At 42.3% G+C, this 16,408-nt stretch overlaps 1 protein-coding gene across 8 annotated transcripts in view; it reads left to right on the top strand.

Moving 5' to 3' along the window:
- The window catches only part of KCNMA1 (potassium calcium-activated channel subfamily M alpha 1), a 1,262,580-nt gene that overhangs the window by 558,030 nt on the left and 688,142 nt on the right, over window positions 1–16,408 (top strand). For all 8 annotated transcript variants that reach the window (XM_069753065.1, XM_069753070.1, XM_069753069.1 and 5 more), the window contains exon 3: window positions 7,136–7,197. In XM_069753065.1, the coding sequence (XP_069609166.1) occupies window positions 7,136–7,197 (62 nt within the window). The remainder of the gene's footprint in view (window positions 1–7,135; window positions 7,198–16,408) is intronic.

Genomic DNA, 16,408 nt, shown 5'->3' with positions numbered 1-16,408 from the left:
CATTTCCCTCCGCACTATAAGCCCCTTGGAAGAAGAATCTATCGAAATGCGCGTAGGGGTTTGTGCAGGTCTCATGTGGTTGCACAGAGGTAACTATGAGCAGATAAACCTTGTTATGGTGGTTGTAAGAGCCCATAATCGGCATATGCACTGAAGCACTTTGGCAAGGGTTTCTGCTCAGGTTATTTAACCGGGATATTAACTGGGAATATTATTGTAATAACTACAGGAATGCCATTTGAGGCTTATTTAATACGTGCCTGATGGGTTGTATTGTAAAACTAGCTGCGTATATGCACTAAAGCAATTTGATAGGGGTTTCTCTTCAGGTCATTTGTCCGGGATATTATGTAAGAATTTCATGGTAATGTCTATAGAAACACCACATTTGCCACATAGGTTATATTATACAATTATCTGTGTAGCCACACGTGATTTGTTTTAGATCGGAGGCATTTTTACAATTGAATGTGTATTTTGAATTAAGGTTTTATCCTTTTGATATAAATTAAAATATATGTTTTAAAACAAAACAATATGTGGCCTGTCTAATACTTTGGGGGCTTTTTTTTGGTTGTTATTACTGAATTTTTTTTTAAATTTGGTTTTTGGACTAATATGTATACAAGTCTTTTGTTAATAGTTTTGAACTAATCCTAATCTTAGAGAAATTTTGGAATATTTTATTGGATTTAGAGTGGCCATTTCCCAGAACCATTCTGAAAGTTCCACACTTAATTAGTAGGATATGACGTTCCCTAAGATTGGCCCTTTTCAACAACAGCCTTCATGAATGCTGTCATTGATGAAAAGCAGTGCTGGAAAAATCTATAAAATGTCATGAGTTACTGTGTTTAATAGCACATATAAACATTTGAATAGTGCTTTTTTCTTGTCAAGTTGTGAAATCACTTTTGTAGATTTAAGTCTTTAACCCCTTTCTGACATCATGTGCAATAGTATGCCGATGTCGGACTCCCCCTGTTTGATGCAGGTTCCGGCGCTGAGCCCGGCGGTCAGCGCTCATAGCAAGTGAGCAATTCTGCTACATATAGACGATCTGATCATCACCTGTGTGTAGCAAAGTCGATTGAAATAGTGCAGGTTCTAGTCTCCCATGGAGCCTATTGAAGCATGCAAAAAGTAAAAAAACAGTTGTTAAAAATATAAAAAAAATATAAAAAATTAATCTGATCGCTAAATTATGTAGCAAGAATTTTTTTTTTAAAACACCAGTATTAAGTTTTTTAGTCGCTGCTACATTGCAATAAAATGTAATAACGGGCAATAAAAAGATCATATATACACCAAAATGGTATGATTAAAAATGCCAGCTAGGCACGCAAAAAATAAGCCCTCAGCCAGCCACAGATCATGAAAAATGGAGACACTACAGGTCTCGGAATATGACACCATTTTTTTTTTTACCAAACTTTGGATTTTTTTTCACCGCTTAAATAAAAAAGAACTTAGACATGTTTGGTGTCTATGAACTCATACTGCCCTGGAGAATCATAATGGCTGGTCAGTTTTAGCATTTAGTGAACATGGTAAAAAACAAGAACTGTGGAATTGCACTTTTTTGCAGTTTCACTGCACTTGGAATTTTGTTCCCATTTCTAGTACACTATATGATAAAACCAATGGTGTCTTTCAAAATTACAACTTGTCCTGCAAAAAAACAAGCCCACACATGGCCATTTTGACCAAAAATAAAAAGTTATGGCTCTGGGATTAAAGGGAGCAAAAGAAGGGGTTAACTAAAAGTCATTGGACAAAGCTAAAATCTAAAGAAAACCTGTACTTCTGTTATGGCTGGCAATCAGGCAACACAGCGTGCAGTAATCAGCGCACATACAGAGATCTGGCAATAACCAAAAACAATAGAACGAGCTCTGAGACGTGGAATCTCTGTAGACTGCAGTACCTGATCTATCCTCACACAACTATAAGCAGCAGTGGATTGCGCCTATCACTACCTATGCAACTCGGCACTGCCTGAGGAGCTGACTAGCCTGAAGATAGAAATACAAGCCTGACTTACCTCAGAGAAATACCCCAAAGGAATAGGCAGCCCCCCACATATAATGACTGTTAGCAAGATGAAAAGACAAACGTAGGAATGAAATAGATTCAGCAAAGTGAGGCCCGATATTCTAGACAGAGCGAGGATAGCAAAGAGAACTATGCAGTCTACAAAAAACCCTAAACGAAAACCACGCAAAGGGGCAAAAAGACCCACCGTGCCGAACTAACAGCACGGCGGTGCACCCCTTTGCTTCTCAGAGCTTCCAGCAAAAGTTAATAGCAAGCTGGACAGAAAAAACAGAAAACAAACTAGAAGCACTTATCTAGCAGAGCAGCAGGCCCAAGGAAAGATGCAGTAGCTCAGATCCAACACTGGAACATTGACAAGGAGCAAGGAAGACAGACTCAGGTGGAGCTAAATAGCAAGGCAGCCAACGAGCTCACCAAAACACCTGAGGGAGGAAGCCCAGAGACTGCAATACCACTTGTGACCACAGAAGTGAATTCAGCCACAGAATTCACAACATACTTCACAATCATACTTGTGATACTTTACAATGACTATCAAATTATTCTGTAGTTGTTCCCTTCATTCAGTTATTAACATTACTGCAGCCAAAGGAGGGAATAAGATGTAGTTTTATTTGTTTGTCGTTCTTGATAATCCTTTAGGTACAGTGCTGTGTTCAAGAGATGGAAGATCGTGATAAGATGAAAGATACCATTTATCTGCCTGATAAACATCTCCATGCGTTGATTGCATTTCTAAGTCACCCACTGAAAGAAATCTTTTAATAATAAATGACATCTTGGATGGAAGTGTGTAATAAAATAAAAGACTTGCCCTCCAGATGTTGAGAAGGCCACAGTAAGGCTATGTGCACACGTTGCGGATTCTGTGCGAATCTGCAGCGTTTTTTGAGGTCCAGAAACGCTGCAGATCCGCAATTGATTTACAGTACAATGTAAATCAATGAGAAAAAAAAATGCTGTGCACACTTTACGGAAAATCCGCTGCTTAAACTCTGTGGTTTTAAAGAAGTAGCATGTCACTTCTTTTTTGTGAATCTGCAGCCAGCGTTTTTGTACCCATTCCATTATAGAAAACCGCAGGGGTAAAAAAACGCCGCAAATCCGCAAGAGAACTGCAGCAAAAACGCACAAAAAATGCTGCGGAACCGCACAAAAAACACGACAAATCCGCAGATGCGTTTTCTGACAGGAGAGGCAGAATCCGCACCAGAAATTCCTAAGCCTAATCTGCAACGTGTACACATAGCCTAATTGTTACTTCTTATTTGTGTCCTAAAGGACATGTTATATTGTGTTCTGCCTGTATGATTGTCAGCTGTGCTTTTTAACGTTGCACATCCTTCACTCTATTACATTACATGTGATTCCTCTATGAGTTTGTTTACATGGGCGAATCAAGGGCAGAATACGACTGCTAAGCGGTTAGTTTTTACTGACCGGCAGTAATTGAGATGCCTGCCTACACAGGCAGACCAAAGTAAATGATGCACATTGTGTGATCTATACTAGACCTATAAGAGATCACTCAGTTCACATTGGCTGCCACGATTCTCAGCAGTGCAATTGCAGTTTACACTGATGCCCTGCTGAGAACAATTATCTTTTTTATGCTGCAAAAAAGATAATTTCACCTGATAAACAAATGTTTTGCTTGTTCACTAGGTGATCGGCAGTCTGTTTACTAGGCTAAATAATCGTGAAACTAGCAGTTTTAAAAAAGCAAAGCTGGTTCACTATTATTATTATTATTTATTATTATAGTGCCATTTATTCCATGGCGCTTTACATGAGATGAGGGGTATACATAATAAAACAAGTACAATAATCTTGAACAATACAAGTCACAACTGGTACAGGAGGAGAGAGGACCCTGCCCGCGAAGGCTCACAATCTACAAGGGATGGGTGAGAATACAGTAGGCGAGGATAGAGCTGGTCATGCAGCGGTTATCTTCTAGTGTAAATGCCGCTTATGACCTCATTTAGACATCTGTGATTTATCTTGTACGTAAAAACACGGACTGTTGTTAATTAGTGCTTTGGATCTAAATTTCATCAGAGTTTGGTCAGTGTCACTTTTACTATTCGAGTTTCATCAGTATTTTTCACTTAGGAAAATATAATCAAATTGCAAAGTTTCTACTATCCATTACAATGTTAATTCCAGACAGAACACAGTCTGGTATTAACAGTACAATGCTGAACCCCATTGAAAACCTCTCAAATGTAATCAAGAGGATGATGGATAGTCACAAGCCATCAAACAAAGAACTGCTTCAATTTTTGCGCCAGAAGCAGTGTGAAAGACCGGTGGAAAGCATGCCAAGATGCCTGAAAGCTGTGATGAAAAATCATGGTTATTCCACAAAATATTGATTTCTGAACTCTTCTTGAGTTAAAACATTAGTCTGCTATATGACTTATGTCACTAATGCTTTTAAGCTGTAAAACCACTTGCTAACCCTTTGCGTTACATGAACAACAACAATGAGGGCAGTGTGTGGAAGCAGTGCTCTGCCCTGTTGCTCCCTTGATATCTATTGACTAGGATGTGATGAAGGTGTAGGAAACAACTGCTGCATGGTGGTGGAAGCAGATAAAGCTCCCAGTCATGGAGGCTTCACCAGTTGCAGGGGTGCACCACTACCACTCAAAAAATTCACCCAGTAAGCTGCAAAGCTCATGTTTTGTCCCTTTCCATAGTTGCTGCTCCAAGTGCCTTTGGTGCAGTATACTTTTAAGATCAAAGTCAAGTTGAGAATGCAATGAAGTTCTCCTGCATGTGAAAGCATAGAGTGAATACCCCTTTCTGCGACAAATAATGGTGGCTGTTATAGTGCAGTAAGGCTGAGTGCATATGATCATTTCTCTAAATTAGGCTGCCTCAGCTAAATGGTATGGCAGCGAATGCACCAACAGCAACTTGATGTAGTGAGAGTTAGGTTGGCACATAAGCAGGTTACTAAGTTTGCTGATGGAGTGCAATAGTTTCCAGTCTATGAAAGCTGAGATGTCTATAGCTTAGTTTTCTCGAGAGCGCCAAAGAATCATCTGAGAACAACATGAAAAAGAACTCCTTTATACGCGATGCCTGCACGTCTGACTCACCTGAGCTTACAGGCATTATTGAGCTGCTTCCACCAACAGCACGTGTGGAATCACCTCCATTACAGCCATCTGCAGAACAATTACATTTTGCCTCACAGGATCTTTTAGCCACTTTTCACTTATGCTGTGTTAAGCCCAGGACAAAACTCAGGGACGAGGTGACTAGTCCAAGAGGTACTGTATGTCCTTGCCGGCTCTATCCGCCACTTTGCAAAGCTGACAGGTCTCTCTCTATATGTCTAAAGGGACAGACCTGTCAGTGTAGCTGAGAGGAGGGGAACATGCCTCTTGGATTAGTTATTATTATTATTATTCCTGGCCAAATGACAGCTTCCTTTTAACTCCTTACCGACATCGGGTATAATAGTACTCTGAAGTCGGACTCCTTCCCTTTGATGTGGGCTTCGGCAGTGAGCCCACATCTTTCTCGGGTCATGTCAGCTGTTTTGCCCACAATAGCCGAGGGTGGAATCGTGATCCGCGGCTAATAACCAGTTAAATGCCAAACTCTGACTGCGGCATTTAAATCACGCTTCCGGCCATCGGGCTTTAAAAACGCACACTGGTGACTCCTGTCACGTTATCACGGGTCACCGGTGTGTTGGCATGACAAACTGAGGTCACCTGGAGACCTCTATGGTTGTTAGTGCTGGCTTGCTGTGAACGCCACCCAGTGGTCAGCGCTCATAGCAAGTCAGTAAATCCGCTATATAGAGGCGATCTATGTAGCAGAGCCGATCGGGTTGTGGCAACTTCTAGTCTTCTATGGAGACTACTGAAGCATGCCAAAAGTTAAAAAAGTTTTTAAAAATATTTAAAAAAATGAAAAAAATGTAAAAGTTCAAATCACCCCCCTTTCGCCCCATTCAAAATAAAACAATAAAAATGAAATCAAACATACACATATTTGGTATCAATGCATTCAGAATCCCTCGATCTATCAATAAAAAGGTATTAACCTGATCGCTAAACGGTGTAGCAAAAAAAAAAGTAAAAATGCCAAAATAAAATTACGTTTTTTTGGTCGCCGTGACATTGCATTAAAATGCAATCACGGGTGATCAAAAGATCATATCTACACCAAAATTGGATCATTAAAAACATCACCTCGACGTGCAAAAAATAAGCCCTCACCCAACCCCAGATTGTGAAAAAATGGAGAAACTACGGGTATCGAAAAATGGCACAATTTTTTTTTTTTACAAAGTTTTGAAGCTTTCTAGTACACAACATGGTAAAACCAATGATGTCGTTCAAAAGTACAACTGGTCCCGCAAAAAGCTAGCCCTCACATGGCCATATTGACGGAAAAATACAAAAGTTATGGCTCTGGGAAGAAGGGGAGCGAAAAACGAAAAAAAAAAAAAAACGAAAAAAGCTACGGGGGATAAGGGGTTAAAGAGTTAGAATCTAGCTTTTATTTTAGTAGAATTGTTCCGAAGATGACAGATAAGATATGAATATTTTATGGAATTCAGTGTCCCTATGATATCAGGAAGCACACTGGGTACAGAAATGTAATCTGTGGTCATAATGAAGCTTGTCTTACATGTGGTATCAAGCCTCGACCCATAATACAATCCACATACGGTATATATTTATATGACTTCTTTTTTCTATACATTGAAATGCATGTTTGACTTGGGCTGCTTTCACATTGCATACAGACACCCATTCAGTGGCCCCCGTCGGGGCTTATGTCCAAACTTCCTACAAAACGGGATTTGAACATATGCACAAATGGGGCCATGGACTATAATGGCATCAGAAGAGCGAACTTGCGCTCTGCTGTGCATCAGTTCAGGCGTATACGCCTACTGGAGGCAGAAACTCAGTTCGCTCTGCTGGTGCCATTATAGTCTATGGCCATAAACGGGCTGCTGAATGCAATGTGAAAGCATCCTTAGACATTATTCTTATTATTTAAGTCTTATGAATAATAACACTGCTGTTCTTTTTTCTCACAGGTAGTTACTGTCTTTGCTCTGAGCATTGGGGCCCTGGTGATATATTTCATTGACTCATCCAAGTAAGTTTCTGTGTTTGAAGAATACTATAATTGTTTGTCCTGTGTAAGATAGAAGTATATCAAGAGGACTTGTAATTCACAACCATGTGATATTGCATATTGACTGGCCCAGATTTACATTTCAGATGAACTCTAATTGTCTCATTAAAATATTTAAATTATTTTGACTCCATCCATCTAAATGTCCATTATATTAAATAACAGTGAGAATGGTTACTTCCTCCAACAAGTCACTCATGCATTCCCACAATTCTCTTCCTGAAAATGGTAATGTGACATTTCTCTACTTAAACAAAAGAACATATGAAAGAGCTCTTAGCATTATAATTACCTACTTATTACTATTCTCTTCCGTCCCCACCATGTCACACTGTGTCTCCCTCCTGTAAACTGACTTGGAGCCTTAAGGTTTCTCTGGCCATAATTATCTGGCCAAGATGCTTGAAATTCTAGTTTGCTATTTGCCTTTTCTTACATTAACTGCTTCAGTTTAAAATCCATAAATAACAAATCTGTGAAGGCATATCATGCAAAATACCTAAATTCCAATCAGCAATATGTGAGTTAATTTAGTATTGTATAACTGCCATCTTATTGAAAATGACATAGCAAGAATTAGTTCCTTTAACCCCTTTACCCCCAAGGGTGGTTTGCATGTTAATGACCGGGCCAATTTTTACAATTCTGACCACTGTCCCTTTATGAGGTTATAACTCTGGAACGCTTCAACGGATCCCAGTGATTCTGACAATGTTTTCTCATGACATATTGTACTTCATGATAGTGGTAAAATTTCTTTGATATTATCTGCGTTTATTTGTGAAAAAAATGGAAATTTGGCGAAAATTTTGAAAATTTCGCAATTTTCCAACTTTGAATTTTTATGCAATTAAATCACAGAGATATGTAACACAAAATACTTAATAAGTAACATTTCCCACATGTCTATTTTACATCAGCACAATTTTGGGACCAAATTTTTTTTTCGTTAGGGAGTAGTGTTGAGCGATACCGTCCGATACTTGAAAGTATCGGTATCGGATAGTATCGGCCGATACCCGAAAAATATCTGATATCGCCGATACCGATATCCGATATCAATACAAGTCAATGGGACACCAAGTATCGGAAGGTATCCTGATGGTTCCCAGGGTCTGAAGGAGAGGAAACTCTCCTTCAGGCCCTGGGATCCATAGTAATGTGTAAAATAAAGAATTAAAATAAAAAATATTGATATATTCACCTCTCCGGCGGCCCCTGGACATCATGCTGGTAACCGGCAGGCTTCTTTGTTTAAAATGTGCGCGTTTAGGACCTGAGGAATGACGTCCCGGCTTCTGATTGGTCGCGTGCCGCCCATGTGACCGCCACGCGACCAATCAGAAGCCGTGACGTCATTCGCAGGTCCTAAATTCCTAGAATTAGGAGTTTAGTGAATGAGAATGACGTCGCGGCTTCTGATTGGTCGCGTGGCGGTCACATGAGCGGCACGCTACCAATCAGAAGCCGCGACGTCATTCTCATTCACTAAACTCCTAATTCTAGGAATTTAGGACCTGCGAATGACGTCACGGCTTCTGATTGGTCGCGTGGCGGTCACATGGGCGGCACGCGACCAATCAGAAGCCGGGACGTCATTCGCAGGTCCTAAATGCGCACATTTTAAACAAAGAAGCCTGCCGGTTACCAGCGTGATGTCCAGGGGCTGCCGGAGAGGTGAATATATCAATATTTTTTATTTTAATTCTTTATTTTACACATCCCTATGGATCCGATACCGATACCCGATACCACAAAAGTATCGGATCTCGGTATCGGAATTCCGATACCGCAAGTATCGGCCGATACCCGATACTTGCGGTATCGGAATGCTCAACACTATTAGGGAGTTATAAGGGTTAAAAGTGGACCAGCAATTTCTCATTTTTACAACACCATTTTTTTTAGGGACCACATCTCATTTGAAGTCATTTTGAGGGGTCTATATGATAGCAAATACCCAAGTGTGACACCATTCTAATAACTGCACCCCTCAAGGTGCTTAAAACTATATTCAAGAAGTTTATTAACCCTTCTGGTGCTTCACAGGAATTTTTGGAATGTTTAAATAAAAATGAACATTTAACTTTTTTTCACAAAAAATTTACTTCAGCTCCAATTTGTTTTATTTTACCAAGAGTTAGAGGAGAAAATGGACCCCAAAAGTTGTTGTACTATTTGTCCTGGGTAAGCTGATACCCCATATGTGGGGGTAAACCACTGTTTGGGCGCATGGGAGAGCTCGGAAGGGAAGGAGCGCCGTTTGACTTTTCAATGCAAAATTGACAGGAATTGAGATGGGACACCATGTTGCGTTTGGAGAGCCACTGATGTGCCTAAACATTGAACCCCCCACAAGTGACACCATTTTGGAAAGTAGACCCCCTAAGGAACTTATCTAGAGGTGTGGTGAGCATTTTGACCCAACAAGTGCTTCACAGAAGTTTATAATGCAGAACCATAAAAATAAAAAATCATATTTTTTCACAAAAATTATCTTTTTGCCCTTAATTTTTTTATTTTCCCAAGGGTAAGGAAAGAAATTGGACACCAAAAGTTGTTGTACAATTTGTCCTGAGTACGCTGATACCTCATATGTGGGGGTAAACCACTGCACGCATGGGAGAGCTAGGAAGGAGCGCCGTTTGACTTTTCAATGCAAAATTGACTGGAATTGAGATGGGACGCCATGTTGTGTTTGGAGAGCCACTGATGTGCCTAAACATTGAAATCCCTCACACCATTTTGGAAAGTAGACCCCCTAAGGAACTTATCTAGATGTTTGGTGAGCGCTTTGACCCACCAAGGGCTTCACAGAAGTTTATAATGCAGAGCCGTAAAAATAAAACAAAATTTTTTTCCCACAAAAATTATATTTTAGCCACCAGTTTTGTATTTTCCCGAGGGTAACAGCAGAAATTGGACTCCAAAAGTTGTTGTCCAATTTGTCTTGAGTGCGCTGATACCCCATATGTGGGGGTGAACCACCGTTTGGACGCATGGGAGGGCTCGGAAGGGAAGGAGCGCCATTTGGAATGCAGACTTAGATGGAATGGTCTGCAGGCATCACATTGCGTTTACAGAGCCCCTAATGTACCTAAACAGTAGAAACCACCCACAAGTGACACCATTTTGGAAAGTAGACCCCCTAAGGAACTCATCTAGATGTGTTGTGAGAGCTTCGAACCCCCAAGTGTTTCACTACAGTTTGTAACGCAGAGCTGTGGAAAAAAACCAAAAAAAACTTTCCCCAAAAAATTATTTTTTAGCCCCCAGTTTTGTATTTTCCCGAGGGTAACAGGAGAAATTCAACCCCAAAAGTTGTTGTCCTATTTGTCCTGAGTACGCTGATACCCCATATGTTGGGGTAAACCCCTGTTTGGGCACCCGGGAGAGCTCGGAAGGGAAGGAGCACTGTTTTACTTTTTCAACGCAGAATTGGCAGGAATTGAGATCGGACGCCCCTGATGTGCCTAAACAGTGGAAACCCCCCAATTATACCTGAAAACCTAATCCAAACACACCCCTAACCCTAATCCCAACAGTAACCCTAACCACACCTCTAATCCTGACACACCCCTAACCCTAATCCCAACCCTATTCCCAACCGTAAATGTAATCTAAACCGTAACTTTAGCCCCAACCCTAAGTGTAGCCTTAACCCTAGCTCCAACCCTAGCCCTAACCTTAACCCTAGCCCTAACCCTAGCCCTAGCCCTAACCCTAGCCCTAACCCTAGCCCTAACCCTAACCCTAGCCCTAACCCTAGCCCTAACCCTAGCCCTAACCCTAATGGGAAAATGGAAATAAAAACATTTTTTTAAATTTTCCCTAACTAAGGGTGTGATGAAGGGGGGTTTGATTTACTTTTATAGCGCGTTTTTTAGCGGATTTTTATGATTGGCAGCCGTCACACACTGAAAGACGCTTTTAATTGCAAAAAAATATTTTTTGCATTACCACATTTTGAGAGCTATAATTTTTCCATATTTTGGTCCACAGAGTCATGTGAGGTCTTGTTTTTTGCGGGACGAGTTTACGTTTTTATTGGTAACATTTTCGGGCATGTGACATTTTTTGATCACTTTTTATTCCGATTTTTATGAGGCAGAATGACCAAAAACCAGCTATTCATGAATTTCTTTTGGGGGAGGCGTTTATACCTTTCCCATTTGGTAAAATTGATGAAGCAGTTTTATTCTTCGGGTAGGTACGATTACAGCGATACCTCGTTTATATCATTTTTTATGCTTTGGCGCTTTTATACGATAAAAACTATTTTATAGAAAAAATAATTATTTTTGCATCGCTTTATTCTGAGGACTATAACTTTTTTATTTTTTAGCTGATGATGCTGTATTGCGGCTCTTTTTTTGCAGGACAAGATGACGTCTTTAGCGGTACCATTGTTATTTATATCTGTCTTTTTGATCGCGTGTTATTCCACTTTTTGTTCGGCGGTATGATAATAAAGCGTTGTTTTTTGCCTCGTTTTTTTTTTTCTTACGGTGTTTACTGAAGGGGTTAACTAGTGGGCCAGTTTTGTAGGTCGGGTCATTATGGATGCGGCGATACTAAATATGTGTACTTTTATTGTTTTTTTAATTTAGATAAAGAAATGTATTTATGGGAATAATATATTTTTTTTTTCATTATTTAGGATTTTTTTAAATTTTTTTTTACACATTTGGAAATTTTTTTTTTACTTTGTCCCGGGGGGGACATCACAGATCGGTGATCTGACAGTTTGCACAGCACTCTGTCAGATCACCGATCTGTCTCAGAACACTGCATCCTTACCATGCGCCTGCTCTGAGCAGGCACGTGGTAAGCGACCTCCCTCCCTGCAGGACCCGGATGCCGCAGCCATATTGGATCCGGGCCTGCTGCAGGGAGGGAGGTAAGAGACCCTCACAGCAACGCGATCACATCGCGTTGCTGCGGGGGTCTCAGGGAAGCCCGCAGGGAGCCCCCTCCCTGCGCAATGCTTCCCTGCACCGCCGGCACACTGAGATCATGTTTGATCGGGGTGTGCCGGGGTTAATGTGCTGGGGCGGTCCGTGACCGCTCCTGGCACATAGTGCCGGATTTCAGCTGCGATAGGCAGCTGACACCCGGCCGCGATCGGCCGCGCTCCCCCCGTGAGCGCGGCCGATCGCGTATGATGTACTATCCCGTCAGTGGTCATATGGGCCCACCCCACCTCGACGGGATAGTACATCATATGGCAGAAAGGGGTTAAAAAATGTACAATAACAAATTAAATTGTGGTACCGTGTTAGCTAGAAAAATCGATGTGAATATCCAATGCCCAATGATGACAAAAGTACTCTAGAAGTGATACCTTTATTGGCTAACCAGAAAATGATGTTTGCAAGCTTTCAGAGCATAGTGGCTCCTTCAAACAGGATAACAAATAGATTAATAAGAAAAAGGCACAACATTTAAATTATACTACAGTAGGACATTTGTTGATGAGGTGGGAGGTGAGATGCCTCCTAAAGATAAGCCAAGGAAATCAAATTAGGCATTTTGTTGCAAATGGAGAGGTGGTGGGAATGATGCTCTAAAGGTACCGTCACACTTAGCGACGCTGCAGCGATACCGACAACGATCCGGATCGCTGCAGCGTCGCTGTTTGGTCGCTGGAGAGCTGTCACACAGACAGCTCTCCAGCGACCAACGATCCCGAGGTCCCCGGTAACCAGGGTAAACATCGGGTAACTAAGCGCAGGGCCGCGCTTAGTAACCCGATGTTTACCCTGGTTACCAGCGTAAAAAAACAAACAGTACATACTTACATTCAGCTGTCTGTCCCTTGCCGTCTGGTTCCTGCACTGACTGCTGGCCGTAAAGTGAAAGTGAAAGCACAGCACAGCAGTGAGTCACACAGCGGTGACTCACCGCTGTGGCTGTGCTCTGCTTTCACTTTACGGCCAGCAGTCAGTGCAGGAACCAGACGGCAAGGGACAGACAGCTGAATGTAAGTATGTACTGTTTGTTTTTTTATGCTGGTAACCAGGGTAAACATCGGGTTACTAAGCGCGGCCCTGCGCTTAGTTACCCGATGTTTACCCTGGTTACCAGTGAAGACATCGCTGAATCGGTGTCACACACGCCGATTCAGCGATGTCTGCGGGGAGTCCAGCGACGAAATAAAGTTCTGGACTTTCTTCCCCGACCAGCGACAGCACAGCAGGGGCCTGATCGTTGCTGCCTGTCACACTGGACGATATCGCTAGCGAGGACGCTGCAACGTCACGGATCGCTAGCGATATCGTCTAGTGTGACGGTACCTTTAGTTATCTTGAGTCTGTCTGGTGGAAGTGTGAATTGTATCCATGTAGTGACTCATAAATCCAGGTGTTAAATTGAGTCCTAGTGTCAAAGATTTGAACATCTTTATCAGTTTGAATTCCCAAATTTTTCTTTCTCTGTCATCCTTAAAATGACCTTTTAGTATTAAGACTTTTAAGTCTGTCATACAATGTCCAGTTCCAGAGAAATGTTTTCCCACAGGTGTGTCCATTTCATTCCTGATTGTGTGTCTGTGTAGGTTCATCCTTGTTTGTAGTTTTTGCATGGTTTGCCCAATATAGATACTTCCAGGGCACCTCGTACATTGTATCATGTACACCACGTTGGAGGATGTACATAAAAAGGAACCCGTGACCTTATAGTCCTGATTTGTGTTTGGTACGCGGACTATATTTGCTATCATCCAAGAGTCAAGACACAAAAAATTTCATCATCTACAGTTAAGCTCTGAGGTATATTTGGATCTGTTCAGACAGTAAAGGCAGGAAACTACAGATGCCATCACCGAGGAACACATTCCTACAACAAGGATACCTCCTTGTCCTGTTCCCTCCTTCCAAATATTATCTGCATGTGAATCTGCACCCTACTATTCATCTGTCTCCACACCCTCCATGCACACGATAACTGCACTTGTTACTTGTCTATTGCACTTAAACACACGGGCTGATGACCGGATCATGCAGCTTTATATGAAAATCCCTATTTATTATAATTGCCAGACCTGAAATAACAAGCACTTTTCACCTATTGTGTCCCCCATTTCCTTGTAGATTGTAAGCTTGTGAGCAGGGACCCCACTCCTAATGTCACTGTTTAAATTGTCTTAACGTGTACTGAATTTAATGTCTGTACATGTCCCCGCTTAATTGTAAAGTGCTGTGGAATATGTTGGCGCTATATAAATAAAAATTATTATTATTATTATTATTACCATCCACTGGTAATAAATGAACAGATCCACAGGGATACAAGGATCTCAAGAAACAGCCTCCTGTATTACAAACTGAGAGAGGATAACAACAGGGTGTCTCTTGTAGTCACATACAACCCCCACATGAGCGTCCTAAGAAAAATTGGTACTGATCTCCAACCCATATTCCATAGAGACCACAAATTGAAAGACATATTCCCAGAACTACCACTTCTCTCCTACAAACAGCCACCTAACTTAAGAAATCTCCTTATCAGAAGTGTCTTCTCATCACCATCAGTGACAGGCACATTCCCTTGTGACAATAAAAAATGCAAAACGTGTACCCACTGTAAGATTTCACTAAAGGTACCTTCACACATAACGATATCGTTAACGATATCGTTGCTTTTTGTGACGTAGCAACGATATCGTTAAGGAAATCGTTATGTGTGACAGTGACCAACGATCAGGCCCCTGCTGGGAGATCGTTGGTCGCTGAACAAAGTCCAGAACTTTATTTCGTCGCTGGATCTCCCGTGGACATCGCTGGATCGGCGTGTGTGACACCGATCCAGCGATGTCTTCACTGGTAACCAGGGTAAACATCGGGTAACTAAGCGCAGGGCTGCGCTTAGTAACCCGATGTTTACCCTGGTTACCAGCGTTAAAGTAAAAAAAAAAAAACACTACATACTTACCTACCGCTGTCTGTCCTCCAGCGCTGTGCTCTGCACTCCTCCTGTACTGGCTGTGAGTGTCGGTCAGCCGGAAAGCAGAGCGGTGACGTCACCGCTCTGCTTTCTGGCCGCTGTGCTCACAGCCAGTACAGGAGGAGTGCAGAGAAGCAGAGCGCCGGAGACAGACAGCGGTAGGTAAGTATGTAGTGTTTGTTTTTTTTTACTTTTACGCTGGTAATCAGGGTAAACATCGGGTTACTAAGCGCGGCCCTGCGCTTAGTAACCCGATGTACCCTGGTTACCCGGGGACTTCGGGATCGTTGGTCGCTGGAGAGTTGTCTGTGTGACAGCTCTCCAGCGACCAAACAGCGACGCTGCAGCGATCCGGATCGTTGTCGGTATCGCTGCAGCGTCGCTTAATGTGAAGGGGCCTTTACTGAGTGTATTGGGGGACATTCGCTTGGCACGGGATTCAAGCACTTAGGCACGGGTTTTCAATTTAACAGTCCATGTGGTTTATTATGGAGTCATAAGCCACAGAAATATGAAGAACAAGCACACAGTCTTTACATCAATTTTCACATCATAGTATACGGCTTTGAAACGCGGTCACTAAACACGCTGAACCTCTATGTCCAGTTATCATGGGTGACCGCACGCCATACAGTTCATTAATGTCCATGGAGAACAACAGGCACCAACACACGACATTACAGTTGCAGTCTCTAATCATGCTGGACCTTTCTCCGTCCAGTTACCATGGGTGACTGCACGGTTCCCCATACGCTGGGTTACCTTCCAGGAGCTCCTGCTCCACACGCTGACTCCTGTAAGTACTCTCTCGTTCAGGGAAGCTGCCGAACTGGGATCACCGTCCCGGGAAATACCTTGCTCACCAGGCCACCTGACAGTCCAGGTCCTCAGATGGGCTGTAGCTTCCCCAAATGCAGTGCCATCACGGACTCTGCACATGTGCCCTCTCTGTGCGCTATTCAGTACGTCCATCCCCATCTAGGACCATCCAACACACAGGCCCCCAGGTCCAAGGCCTCCCCATGTGCTTTTCAGAGATCTAGTCCTACTCCCAGGACCTCCCAACACATAGGTCCTCCAGGACCTGGCACACAGACCACTCAGGTCCATCCATCTTTTCCCATGTGACCCACATGGTCACATTATATACTGTACTTGTAGCCACTCCCATAGGTGGGAGGTGTGTGCGGCTAGTTCAACCATTACAACTACAGATATGCCTCCATGC

Source organism: Ranitomeya imitator, chromosome 2 (genome assembly GCF_032444005.1).
Source record: "Ranitomeya imitator isolate aRanImi1 chromosome 2, aRanImi1.pri, whole genome shotgun sequence".
In the NCBI taxonomy this organism is placed as follows: Eukaryota; Metazoa; Chordata; class Amphibia; order Anura; family Dendrobatidae; genus Ranitomeya; species Ranitomeya imitator.
This window is presented reverse-complemented; position numbering and strand designations above follow the sequence as displayed.